Source organism: Tachyglossus aculeatus, chromosome 16, assembly GCF_015852505.1.
Source record: "Tachyglossus aculeatus isolate mTacAcu1 chromosome 16, mTacAcu1.pri, whole genome shotgun sequence".
Lineage (NCBI taxonomy): Eukaryota > Metazoa > Chordata > Mammalia > Monotremata > Tachyglossidae > Tachyglossus > Tachyglossus aculeatus.
In genome coordinates, this window is record NC_052081.1 from 27,543,162 (window position 1) to 27,556,815 (window position 13,654).

At 39.1% G+C, this 13,654-nt stretch overlaps 1 protein-coding gene across 2 annotated transcripts in view; it reads left to right on the forward strand.

Moving 5' to 3' along the window:
* Nucleotides 1-13,654, forward strand: part of SHTN1 (shootin 1) — a 117,255-nt gene that overhangs the window by 50,550 nt on the left and 53,051 nt on the right. For both annotated transcript variants that reach the window (XM_038757686.1, XM_038757687.1), the window contains exons 6-9: nucleotides 2,835-2,932; nucleotides 4,141-4,222; nucleotides 7,876-7,970; nucleotides 10,919-11,065. In XM_038757686.1, the coding sequence (XP_038613614.1) occupies nucleotides 2,835-2,932; nucleotides 4,141-4,222; nucleotides 7,876-7,970; nucleotides 10,919-11,065 (422 nt within the window). The remainder of the gene's footprint in view (nucleotides 1-2,834; nucleotides 2,933-4,140; nucleotides 4,223-7,875; nucleotides 7,971-10,918; nucleotides 11,066-13,654) is intronic.

Here is a 13,654-nt window from a genome sequence, read left to right on the forward strand (position 1 = left end):
TTCCTCTTAATTTCAAGAATCTTCCTGTTGCCTGGTTTAGTGGTTTTGCAGGGTCTTTCTCTCTCATTCAGGGATGTTTCATCCCTAGAGAGTGCGAACCTAAGTTCTCAGATGGAATTTGCCTTTCTATCCATCCAAATCCCCAGAGGTGGAAGGGGTATGTTAGTTTCAAAAGTTTACTTTTAATCCAAAGATTTTTACCAATCCTTTTTAGAGGAAGCAATAATAATAATAGTGATTATTATTATTATGATGTTATTTGTTAAGCATTTACCATATGCCAGGCACTGTACTAAGCTCTGGGGTCGATATATGTCAGTAGGGTTGGATACAGTCCCTGTCCCACTTGGGGCTGACAGTGTCAATCCCCATTTTACAGCTGAGGTAACTGAAGCACAGTGAAGTTAAGCGACTTGCCCAAGGTCACACAGCAGGCAAGAGGATAGAGCTGGGATTAAAATCCAGTTCTCCTGATTCCTCTTTCCAAAAACCATGCTGCTTCTGATCCCCAAACTCCAGTTTCCTAGTACTTTAGGTATCACAGGTAAAAGGGAAGACAATGTAGATCAAAGTGTTTCTTCCCATTTTCAGAGTTTGTGTATATTTCACAAGATACATGTTCAGTCCTGATATTTTTATAATAAAGTGTGAGTAAATAATGTAGAAATTTGCAGTGGCGGTTCTATTTGACCACTTCCTTTCACATAATACTGGCATCAGTCAGTGTGCATTTAGTTTATAATTATTTAATTATGTTGTATTTGTGAAGTGCTTACTGTATGCCAAGCACTGTAGTAAGCACTGGGGTAGATACAGGAATTGCAGGTCCTACATTGGTCGCTCAGTCTAAGTAGGAGGGAGAACAGTTACTGAATCCCCATTTTGCAGATGAGGGAACTGAGGCACAGAGAAGTTAAGTGACTAGCCTAAGGTCATACAGCAGAGCCAGGATTAGAACACGGTCCTCTAACTCCCAGGCCCTTGGTCTTTCCAGTAGGCCAGGCTATTTTTCTAATACATCTGGGTGAATACCACTGAGTGAGGAAGTGGCGTAAAAATTAATATCCATTCTTTTTCTAAATCAGAAATAATCTTCAGGAAGCAGTGTTGCCTAGTAGAGCATGGGCCAGGAATAATAATAATAAAAATAATCGTATTGAGTGTTTACTGTGGGCAAAGCACTGTACTAAGTGCCTGGGAGAGTGCTATATAACATCAAATTCCCTGCCCAAAACAAGCTCACAGTCTAGAGGGATCAGGAGGACCTGGGTTCTAATCCTGGCTCTACGACTTGTCTCCCGGGTAAACTTGGGCAAGTCACTTCTCTGGCCAAAGTTACCTCTTCTGTAAAATTGAGATTAAGGCTGTGAGCCCCATGTGGGACACGGACTATGTACCACCCAATTACCTTGTATCTCCCCCAGCACTCAGTACAATGCCTGGCACATCTTAAGTATTTAGTAAATACATAAATAATAATAATGATATTGATCATTATTATTACTGTTACTATTTTATGAATTAAAATATTCAAAAGGGTAAAGGAGAGAAATATTTCTAGCCAAATATATAAAATAATTGTTTTCAAAAACATTTACTTGTTAATATTTCATCCTGATAATAATAGTAAAAGTATATATTGAGCACTTACTGTGTGCAGGACTCTGTTCTTAGCACTGGGAAGAATATAGAGTTGGAAATTAGATTTGGTCCCTGTCCCTTGGTGGTCTATATTAGATGCTAATATGCTTTCATTCCCATTTTTAGGAGAAAACCAGGTAGGAGTGGTACGAAGCCGATAGCAGTGGATAAGATCGAAATCTCTGAAGGTGTTTGGGAGGGAAATCTTTAGGGTAGAATGTTAACTTAAATGTACCAATTTGCCTATTTATTTGCAATAGTTCAACAGACATAGCATCTTTAACTGAAAACCATACTTTGGTATTTCTTTCTGTCCTGTTTTCTTTCGAGCAGATATCCATAATTTTTTGTAACATATAAAATACAGAGTAAATTTAAGAAACATAAGCACTGTCAGATCCGATGGGACAATAATTGAAATTACCTTTTTTATGATATTTGTTAAGCCCTTACTCTGTGTCACTGTATTGGTGCTGGGGTAGATACAGGCTAATCAGATTGGACACAGTCCATGCCCCACGTGTGGCTCAAAGTCTTAATCCCCATTTTGCAGGTGAGGTAACTGAGGCACAGAGAAATGAAGAGACTTGCCCAAGGTCACACAGCAGACAAGTGATGGATCAGGATTAGAACCCAGGTCCTTCTGACTCTCAGGCCCATGCTCTATCCACTGGGCCATGCTGCTTTCACAGGGTAATTGCTCTATTTTAGAGCTATGAATTGTCAACTATTTTGGATTATTTCTTTAAATTTAATCTTTATATGCCCTTGCTTAGATTATCCTTTTAAGGATTTCATGACCATTATGAAATCACATTGAAATCAGTATAATATGTAATTTTTTATTTTTTTTCTGGCTGTCAGGCATTTAAAATGACCTTTTTTCAAAATACCGTGTGTTTTTGTAGACTACAGGCTTAGTAGACTGCAAGCAAACAGAGGTCAAATTATTGGATTGTTGACTTTCCCTGACATAAAGAGATTAGTATTAGTAACTGTATGGTGGATGCGTATGTTACACTTTTTAGAAATTTAACTCAGAATTGTTTACACTCAGTAATTGAGGGACCTCACCTGTAAGCATGCTCAAACTGGTATTTTGTATTGTTTCCTTTGTGGTGGTGTCTTCTTTTATTTTAAACACCAAATGTTTTCTTTTATCACTCCCACCCCTACTCTCCTTGCAAATGCAGAACTTCGAGATCAAATTATATCCATTCAGGAGGAAAAGAAGACATTAGCTATTGAACTGGAAAACCTGAGGTGCAAACTTGTAGAAGTAATTGAAGAAGTATGTATTGTAGCACTAAAGGCAAAACCATTGGTGTTTTCCAAGGACTTTTTCAGTCTGGCTGGGTTGGAGATATTCAGTTGTGAAGTTAATTGTGTTCTGATCTAAGAATCAAGTTTGGTTTTTAACCTTTTCCCCCCTCTTCTCTGCAATCACCAAGTCCACCTGCAGATATGTAGGCAAGTAACCATGAAGATGAAAAATGATTGTTTTTAGGGTGTATTTCTCCTCTGGTTGATAGCTTTCTCAATTAGATTTGTTCATGGCAAGAAGAGGCAGCAGGTGCTGACTGGGAGATTCTGAGGTGTTTGGGGTATGTCCTTCATTAGAGATGTTAAAGACCAGTAATGGAAGGAGAGAGAGGAGTGATAATAATGTTTTTCTGCTTCAGGGCAGGAGAATGGATGGTGACAAAGCCTTGAAAAATGGTTAGATTTGATGAAAACTCTTCTGCCATTTAAGTGTTACATTTTGCATGAGGCTTTTTCCAAACTTCGCACTTATGGAGAGTTTCAAATAATGCCTCATTCAGGCAAAAATGGATAGAATACTTTCTTTCTTCTTTCCCCAATCCTCCCATCCCCCAAATGGTGGAAGGATAAACTTAAAAACTTAAACTTATTAAATCTGGTCTAATTCTTAAGGGGAATAAAAATTGCTTCCTATATCAGATTGTGGTCCATAGGATTTCAGCTCCTTTCATAGCATGAATTCTTAATATCATGATGATAATGATAACTGTGGCATTTGTTGAGTGTTGACTGTGTGCCAAGCATTGTAGTAAGTGCTGAAGTAGACACAAGGTAATCATGTCATGATCTACAGAGTGTTTTGTTCAAATATTTTCAATATCTCATATATAGAAAATCTGGAGCTAATATGACATTTTCTCTAACCAGAAAGTAATTGTGAGTGTGAATGGTAGAGCTGATAAAATAAAAGATAAATAATTGGGTGATAAAGCTAAATTTTACAACATATTTGTACTTGCCATGGATGGCTTGAACAGAGCAAAAAGCTTTAGAAAGGTAGAAACAGTTAGTTTTCAAAATAAAATTACATTAAGCTGAATTTCAACTCTAAATTGTAACTCCTTTTTGAAGAAAGCCAAGAATTTCAAAATCACACATAACCATATGCTATGTTGTACACTGAAATGTGAAGGATTTTTTTTTAACTCTTTTAAAATTATTTCACAATCCTTTTAGGTAAATAATGTAAAGCAAGAAAAAGCTGTTTTGAATTCAGAAGTTCTTGAGCAGAGAAAAGTCTTGGAAAAATGCAATAGAGGTATGTACGTGTTTCCACTCAATGCTTTCTTCAGAGGAAAATGTGATACAGCTTGTTTTATTTTTTCTTTCTTTGCTTACTAAGAGGAGGATGTAATATCTCTCTATTATTATTTGATGACAATATTTGTGAAATGACATTTCTTTATCGACAATCTCATTTGAAGTTTGTCTCATATAAAGAGAAAACTATAGCATTTCCATTTACAAAGAGCCATGTTTTCATAAATGTATGCATTTGGAAATTAGCATTAATGCGTTAAAATATAAAAGTTTCTGGGAGGAAAAGGGGACACTTACGTCTCCTTTCTGATTCTGTGGTCAATAACTCGGATTCGCAGTGAACTGAATTTCACTTGTCTGCAAATGTGGGTACTAGATGATGAGGTATGTGAGAGTTTGTTGTCTGCATATCAGAAATGTTATGTTAATCTAAAATTTGGGGTGAAAAGCAGTAAAAAAAACTGCATGAAAAGTTTTGTAAAATATTAAACTGTAGTCATGCTTAGTAATAATCATTGTAGAATTTAAGTACTTACTATGTGTCAGGCACTTTACTAAGCACTAGGGTGGATATAAGCAAACTGGGTGAATACCGTCCCTGTCCCACATGGGGCTCACAGTCTCAATCCCCATTTTACAGATGAGGTAACTGAGACACAGAAAAGTGAAGTGACTTGCCCAAGGCCACACAGCAGACAAGTGGCGGAGTCAGGATTAGAACCCATGACCTTTTGACTCCCAGTCCTGTGCTCTATCCACAGCGCCATGCCACTCTCAAGTATCCCTTCTAAACCAGGCCCACCAATTGTCTCCACTCTGGCGTTGCAGCAAGTCTTAAAGATTGAGAGGGGGAGGAAAGGTTCACCCCACTCCTGAAGCCCAGTTTGCTTCTGCAACACCACTCCATCAGTTTTTAATTGATCACCTTCAGAGTGCACTGTTATGGCATTTGGGAATCCTGCTCACTCCTTCTGTTCTCCCACCTGATACATTGGGAATGGTAGAAGACACAACTTCCTGTGGTTTGTTCAGCACTTGAAAGGGAGAGTACAGTAGAGTTGGTAGGTATGAACCCTGTCCTTAAGGAGCTTATACTAGTGGGGGACACAGACATTTTAAAAATAATTTACAGGTGGGGAAGTAGCAGAGTATTAGCACAGGTACAGAAGTGCTGTGTGGGTGAGGTGTGACTATCAAAGTGCTTAGTACATAGGTGAAGCTGAAGGTAGGGAGACTAGAGTAACGGGTTGAAAATTTAGTCAGGAAAGGCTTCATCAATCAATCAATTATATTTATTGAAACTTACTATATGCAGCGCACAGTACTAAGCACTTGGGAGAGCACAATACAACAATTAAACATGTTCCCTGCTCATGACAAGCTTAAAGATTATGGATGAGATATGACTTTAGTATGGCCTTGAAGGTAGGCAAGATAGGTGTCCCAGGGAGGATGTGAGCAAGGTGTCAGTGATGAGAGATATGAGATTGAGGTGCAAGAAGTAGACCGGTGTTTGAAGAGTGAAATGTGTGGGATGGTTTATAGTGGGGAGAGGTGAGGTTAGGTAGGATGGGGAGAGCAGATTGAGTGCCTTAAAGCTTGTAGTGTGGAGCTTCTGTTTGATGCAGAGATGGCTAGGCAACCACTGAAGGGTTTTGAGGAGTGGGGAGTTGTGTATGCTTTTAGACATGACTGGACAGGAGATTGAAGAATGGGCAGGGAAGGAGAGAGACTGGAGACAGAGAAATCAGTGAGGAGGCTGATGCCAAGTAGTCAAGCTGGGTTGCGGCAAGGGCCTGCACCAACATGGTGGTCATTTGGATAAATAATGGAACTACTTCACTGATTCAGCTCCTGGTGAACAGTGGCTCTGAGGTTTTTCTCTTCTGGGTTTATTAACCCATACTAATCTTTTCTCCATCCTGTATTAGTAATGTTTTTTCGGGGGGAGAGGGAGGAGATTGTTCCCAAGTAAAGTGCTTTGCAGTTATACCTGTTGAATTTCATTTCTTTTTGTAGATTTGACCCAATTTGTCTGTCATTTTGAATTCCTACCTCCTACAGAAAAAGAAAAGTAATGGAGCTGGTACTAGAACTCAGGTCTTTCTGACTCCCAGGTCCGTGCTACATCCACTAGGCCATGCTGCTTCCCCACATTATGGGGGTCTTCTCTCCCATGATGGTCAGCAGAAGCGTGGGAGTACAGTCTGCACAAGGCAGATCCTGTGGACCTCAGAATCCAGACAGTTGCCAGGCCAGGATGAAATTGCTGTTGGGAAGTTGGGAGCTCTCTCCTTGCAATAGTGTGACCCGGCTGACTTCAGACACTCTGACTGTTGCCAGATTCAGAAGGCCAGAGTGGGAAATTCTTTGTTATTGCCCTGGGAAGCAGTCCTTTTCCAGTCAGGGATGAAGTACATTTACAGAGCAGTGTGGGCAAGGATTTGTCAATAGAAGCTTTTCTAGGTTTTATTGGTGTGACTTGCAGGTCAAGATTGCTGGTGCAGAGGCACTAAAGTAAAGGAAAATCAACACAAGGCTATGTACCTACTACCTAATTTCTGCTAGCATCATCACTGCCTTGCTTTCATCAGCATTGCCCGTAACAAATGTGCCTCTAAAGTCCAAAGGTAGCAAATAAATTATGCTGATGTTATTTGGCAATAGAAAACTGTGAGAGCACACCTTATAATGGCTTTCATAATAAAAAAAATAGCACCCCTAGTTCTCTGTAGCACAGCAGGTCAAGATCAAACAGAGTCACATGGTCAGAACAATATTTCCTAGTTCTCAAGCGAAGTAATAATAATAATTGTGGTATTTGTTAAGCACTTACTATGTGCCAAGCACCATTCCAAATGCTGGGGTAGGTACAAAGTAATCTGGTTGGATACAGTACCTGTCCCACATGGGACTCACTGTCTTAATCTACATTTTATAGATGAGGTAACTGAGGCACAGAGAAGTGAAGTGACTTATCCAAGGTCACAAAGCAGTCATGTGCGGAGCTGGGATTAGAACCTACTCCCAGGCCCATGCTCTTTCCACTAGATCATGCTGCCTCTCTTATGTATTGAAAACAAAACATGTATTGAAAACATACATTGTGGTACAAGTGAGTGTACCTTGAATTTGTAGTCTTTCCAAAGGATTTTCACATTACTCATTTGTCCTCATGTCATCTCTGGAGGTAGGGAAACACAGATATTATTATTTCCACTTTCTAGTTGAGGAAACGGAGGCAGAGAGAAGTTATGTAACTTGCCCAAGGTTACAAAGGGGACCATTGGCATTGTTGGGACAAGATCCTAGGCCTCATGATGATGATAATAATAATGATGATGGTATTTAAGTGCTTACTATGTGCCAAGCACTGTTCTAAGCACTGGTTTCTCAGACCCACGCTTTTCCCACTTTACCACTTTGCCTTGGGCAAAAAAATTTCAACTACATTACTTATTTTATCCTTCTTCAAGTTCTGAATGCTTCAAGAAGGAGAAATTGGTAATGTAGTTCACTGAAAATTGAAAGGTTTTTACCAAAGGTAAATACAATTAGTGATAGTACAAATCCGGTGTACAATGTGAACAGTGGGAATTAATTTTCTAATGTTTTTTTCTGGTTTATTATTCATCTTTACCTATTGAATAGTATCTGTGATGGCTGTAGAGGAGTATGAAGAAATGCAGGTGAACCTTGAATTGGAAAAGGACCTCCGAAAGAAAGCAGAGTCATTTGCACAAGAAGTGGGTAACTCTAGAAAAGCAGAACCCTATCTGGTGAAAGAACCTTTTTAGATTTGTATATTTGCTGGAATGAACAGAATGACAGCATGATCATGGTGAGTAAGAATCAGTTGTTCTTATGGACTGTGAAGCTTGTTCGAGTGGTAATGGAAACAAAGGTACTCAACAGGTTTTTTTGCATTATTTTTGGTATTTGTTAAGTGCCTACTATGTGCCAGGCACTGTACTAAGCGCAGGGCACTGTATAAAGTGCTGGAAATGAACTGAATAGTTTGGTGTACATCTTCAAATGCCACATTTTCCAATGAAATATCACTGAACCAGTGTGTAACTTCTGTACCTTAGGGTGTGATATTAGCAAATTCCCTACTAGAAGTGGATGTTTTGCTGTTAAAACATACTCATACACTACAGGATTTGGGAGGATTTTCTTTTTTAGAGAAAAATTTGTATCATAGACATTCCCCTACTTATGTTCCAATTTACCATGTCTACACTGGTATAGCTGGCAGGTAGCTCTTAGTCTGAACACTGAACAATATATCAATATTGATTGAACACCTACTGTGTACAAAGCACTATATTGGGATGGGTACTGTTGTAGAGGCAATAGAGAACTAGAAGGGTGTCACTGGAATAAATTTACATACCAGGAGGAGTAAGATGAGAAGTAATAATTATAGCACTTACTGAGTGCCAGCTTGGTACACTGCACCTTACTGGATGCTTGGGAAGTACAGAATATCAAAGTGACATGTTCTCTTCCCACAAGGATTTTACACTAAAGTGGGTGATAACATGCAAATATTTATAACTGTCTGTCTCCCTTTCTAGACTGTAAGCTTGTTGTGGACAGGAAATGTATCTGCCAACACTGTTGTACTGTACTCTTCCAAACGCTTAGTACAGTTCTCTGCACATAGTAAGCTTTCAATAAATACCATTGATGATGATGATATTGATGATGAAGTCAAAAACAAACAAATTGAGAAGACATATATGCACATGTGCCAAGGGGTGTGAATTAGGTAATAAGGGCTAGAGTTGATTTCAAAGCTCAGGGGTACTCTGGAATTAATTCAGGGAAATCTTGTTGGAGGATGTGGGATTTTTAGAGGACTTTAAGTATAGGGGGAGCTGCTCTCTGATGGGAGGGAGGAAGTTCTGAACTGGAGAAATGGCATGAGCACAGGGATAGAGGCAAGAGAGTTGAGTGAGGTACAGCTAGAAGGTTGGCTTGGGAGCCCTTGGTTCTGTGATATGAGCCTTCAAACTCTCTAGCAGTAGATTATTTAGGATCTTTGAATTCAGCAAAGCCGAAGGATTGGACAGCTGTTGAAGGGTAACATAGGAGAGGGAAGGAGGTGCTGGGGGAGGAAAGGAAGTGGAGAGAGAGGGAGGATGGGAGAACCTGGACCAGGTGTGGCTGAAAGATAAATTTGCGGTATGGCATTCAAAAATCAGATTGTTAGTCCATCATCATCATCACCATTAGTATTTAATGAGCATATATGGAGTGCAAAGAATCATACTAGATTCTTGGGAAGGTATAGTAGATATAAGATATAAGGGTCCTACCCTCAAGGAACGTACATTCTAATGGGGGAAACAGCCAGACCCAAAATTAGTTACAAATATTGGGAGAAGCACGAAGAAACATTGATGAAATGGCAGTAAAAACAATCCCCTCATCTTTCAATATACTCATTCTGGCTGCATTACTCTAGTGCAAGTTTAATCCCAAATTATTGAATTTGACACATATTGGGGTCATTGTTTTCAGAGACTTCAAGGAAAGTGAGTAAATATTGTCCTCTTATTGCTGTGAAGAAAAATATGTCTTGCAGTGTGTATCAGCCCTGTGTACAAAGCAAAAGCCTTCTAATAATGGGATTACATGAACAGATAATGACCTGCATATGTCTGCTTTGCCAATCTGAAAAGCTTAGCTGATTTTAATCAAAATGCCAGGGTCATGTGCAAAAGGGCATTCCATATGTTATTTGCAGGGTGATGTGAAAATAGAAAAGAGCTTGGGAAAGAGCTTGAAGGCCACAGCAGTAGAATAGACAGTTACTTAAAAGAAGATTCCACAGAGAATGGAAAAATGAATTAAGGAGTTGCCATGCACCTAACACATTTTTAATTCATTTTAATTGCTTATGGCAATGATATGTTAAACCTTTCTCCTCCCTTGCAAAGAACGAGTAATCAGCCTGGGTGAGTTGTAGAGGCCTTATTGAAAAGACTGTGCTATAGCCAGAATAGAGATGTACTAAAGATAGTAGGTCTTTATTAGGAAATAAGATAAAACTGGTTGGAAGTTAGGTGATTAGGTATATGGTAGAAATGAATATTGGTCTTGAAAATGATTATCAGTGTCACTATTCACGGGCCCAAGATTCAGATGATTTCCTGAGAAGACCACTCTATTGCTACAGAACTGTCTTTTGAACCTGAACATGATTTTACATGCATTTTCACTTAAATAGATTAAAAAAATGCTCTAGGGGAGAGTTCTAACTGGAAATATGTGTGTAACTTATTTTGCATCTTTGTTGCTGTTTTGTTGAGGCAGAGTGTTTTGATATTTAAAGGCTTACTATGTGCCATACTCTGTACTAAGAACTGGGGTACAGAGTAATCAGGTTGGACACAGCCCATGTTCCATATGGGACTCCATACACAGTATTAATTCCCACTTTACAGATGAGTCAACTGAACACAGAGAAGTTAAATGACTTGCCCAAGATCACACTCCCGATGAGTGTTCCTTTGGAATATTTAGAAATAAACCATTTGTGTTAAAAAAAAAATGCACTAAGATAATGTTTCATATTTTTGAAATGGAAAGTTCAATTGGCTTTATTTTATTTCATTTAGTCAAATTGTAGTTGAGAGTTTAAGTGGATCCATTTGTGTATTTCTTTGTTTTGTAATTTTTGCAGATGTTCATTGAACAAAACAAGCTTAAGAGACAAAGCCACCTTCTGTTGCAGAGTTCTGCTCCTGACCAGCAGCTGTTGAAAGCTTTAGATGACAATGCAAAACTCACTCAGACTTTGGAAGAAGAGAGAATTCAACACCAACAAAAAGTAATATTACAGTTTGTTGCAGGAGTTCTTAATTACAACCCATCTACTGACTATATGTATGCTAGCAGTATATCCATGAAAGTAATTCAAAGATTATTACAGACCCCAAGTTAATCATTAGTTTTTATTTCTTGGCCTTCACAAGGAATTTTCCCAATTGCTCTGCCCACAGTAAGCTCTCAACAAATAGCATTGACTGAATTTGGAGTTCCCCTAAGAAATCTCCCCAACTAATCTCAAGGGGAACTTCTAAAATGCTGTGAAATATCACAGACAAGGGAATAAGCAAAGGCAAAAAGCCATGGATACTCCAAAATCTGGGTAAGTGAGTCAACGAGGTGGAAATAAGGCATTCTAGTTTACAATTTGCAGTGAAGTGAAAAGTGTGTGGGCACCCTTCTTCCTTCCAAAAAACACATACACACACAAAGACACATGTCCTCAATCTTCACTGAAGGTTCTTTCACTTGTTTTGGTGGGCAAAAATCACTTGATTTTAGTAGTAATTATTTGCTTGTGGAAACACTCCAGTTTTATAAAATAGCAATAAATGATATGTATTTAAAGTCTCTATAAGTAGTTTTCAGTTTATGGTTGGTTTCATTCCAGCTGACCCAACCCATCCATAGGTAACTGCATGCTCTAGGCAGAAAACTGTCATTTTGTGGTAGTTGGACAGAGAAGCAGGGGAGCAAGAGCTTTGGAAATAAAGCAACTGACTCAAATTTTTACATCAATATTTTCACAATTTTAGATGTAGTGAGTGCATATGTGAAGGGTGCTATTTTGTGCACTCTAAGTTCCTTTGAACAAACAAACCTTTACATTTAAATCACTGCTTGTATTTGCATTTTTTAAAAAAAGAAATGAGCTGAAATTTGATAGTTTTTGATTAGAAAGTAATGATGGCATATTGGTTTAATGATAATAATAGTAAGTGTGGTATTTGCTGAGTACTTATTTAACAAGCACTGTTCTAAGCACTGAGGTAAATATTAGGTAAGGAGGTTGGATGCAGCCTCTGCCCCACAACAGGCTCACATACTAAGTAAGAGCGAGAATAGGTATTGAATCCCCATTTTATGGTGGATGAGGACATTGAGGCTTTGAGAAGTTAAATGACTTGTCCAGGATCCCACAGCAGGAAAGTGGCTTAGCCAGGATTAGAATCCAGGTCTTCTCATTCCCAAGTCCATGTGCTTTCCATTAGACCACGCTGCTTCCCAATTTTAGGTAGAACTTCAATTATGCTCTAGACCCAACTATTGGTTGGGTCTAGAGCATAATTTAAGTTGTATATGAATGTGGAAGTTGTGGTTGAATGATAACCCTTGCCTGCTGAGTTGAATTTAGGAGTATAAGTAAATAACTCTGGATGAACCTCAGAAGACAGACGTATTTACAACTGTGGAAAAGCCATGGATTTCCCTTTATGGGTTGCATATTTCAAGCTCTGGATTCTTTATCACAATTGATGATGATGGTTTTTGTTAAGTATGTACTGTGTGTCATGCACTGTTCTAAGCACAGGGTAGATACAAACTAAATAGGTTGGACACAGGCCCTATCCTATATGGGGCCCACAGTCTTAATCCCCATTTTACGATGAGGTAACGAGGCACAGAGAATTTAAGTGACTTGCCCAAGGTCACAAAGCAGACAGGTAGTGGATCTGGGATTAGAACCCAGGTCTTTCTGACTCCAAGCTCTATCCACTAGGCCATTCCGCTTCCCTGACCCTCTTTTCATCCCTGCCTGCAAGGGTGCTATGCTGGACTTTGATCAGTAGTTACTGGTGACCAGTAAAGAGACTAGTCCAGTGCTCTGCCCTTAGGAGGCATCCAGTAAATGCCGTGGAATGAACGGCTCTTTTGAATCATTTTGAAATTGATCTTTTGGAAAGACCTGTACTTCTTTTTAAAAATAAACTCAGTAGACTCTGAGAGTTTGCATCCCGATTTGGAAAATTATTGGAACTCACCAGATGGTAAACTCCTTGAGGTCAGGAGCCATGTCTACTAACCCTATTGTATTGTGCTCTTCCAAGCGCTTAGTACAGTGGAGTCCATCCATTGATTATTTGATCGGTTTATATTGAGAACTGGCCATAGAGGAAGGGGATCTTAAAATTGGCAATTAATTTAAAGTAATCACAGCCCTGATTGTCTAACCACCAACAGAATCCAAGACCACTCTTCTGCTCCCACCACTACTGATTCATTCCTGTATTCTTGGCAGTTACTTGTCGATTAAGTGGAAGAGCTAGAATCAACCAACACCTGGAATTGGGCACTCGGTTGCCTGCCTGGTGCCCATCATCCATTCAAGGCAAATCTCCAAACAGCTGCTTCTGTGCTGATTCTTATAGCTTCTTCTGACAGCGCTGCTCAGCCCAACGCCCTTCTTGAGAGCCATGGCTTCTAAATACCTTTATCATGAAGAAATTTCCACTTGGTGAGAGCCCAAAAATATTAGGACTCCAGTTGTGAAAGGTGAACACTAGGAAGGGACGTGATCTAATTCACAAAAATAAAGAAGGATGTGGAAAGGTTGCGGATGGAATTGCCCTTCAAATTCCAAAGAAACAAG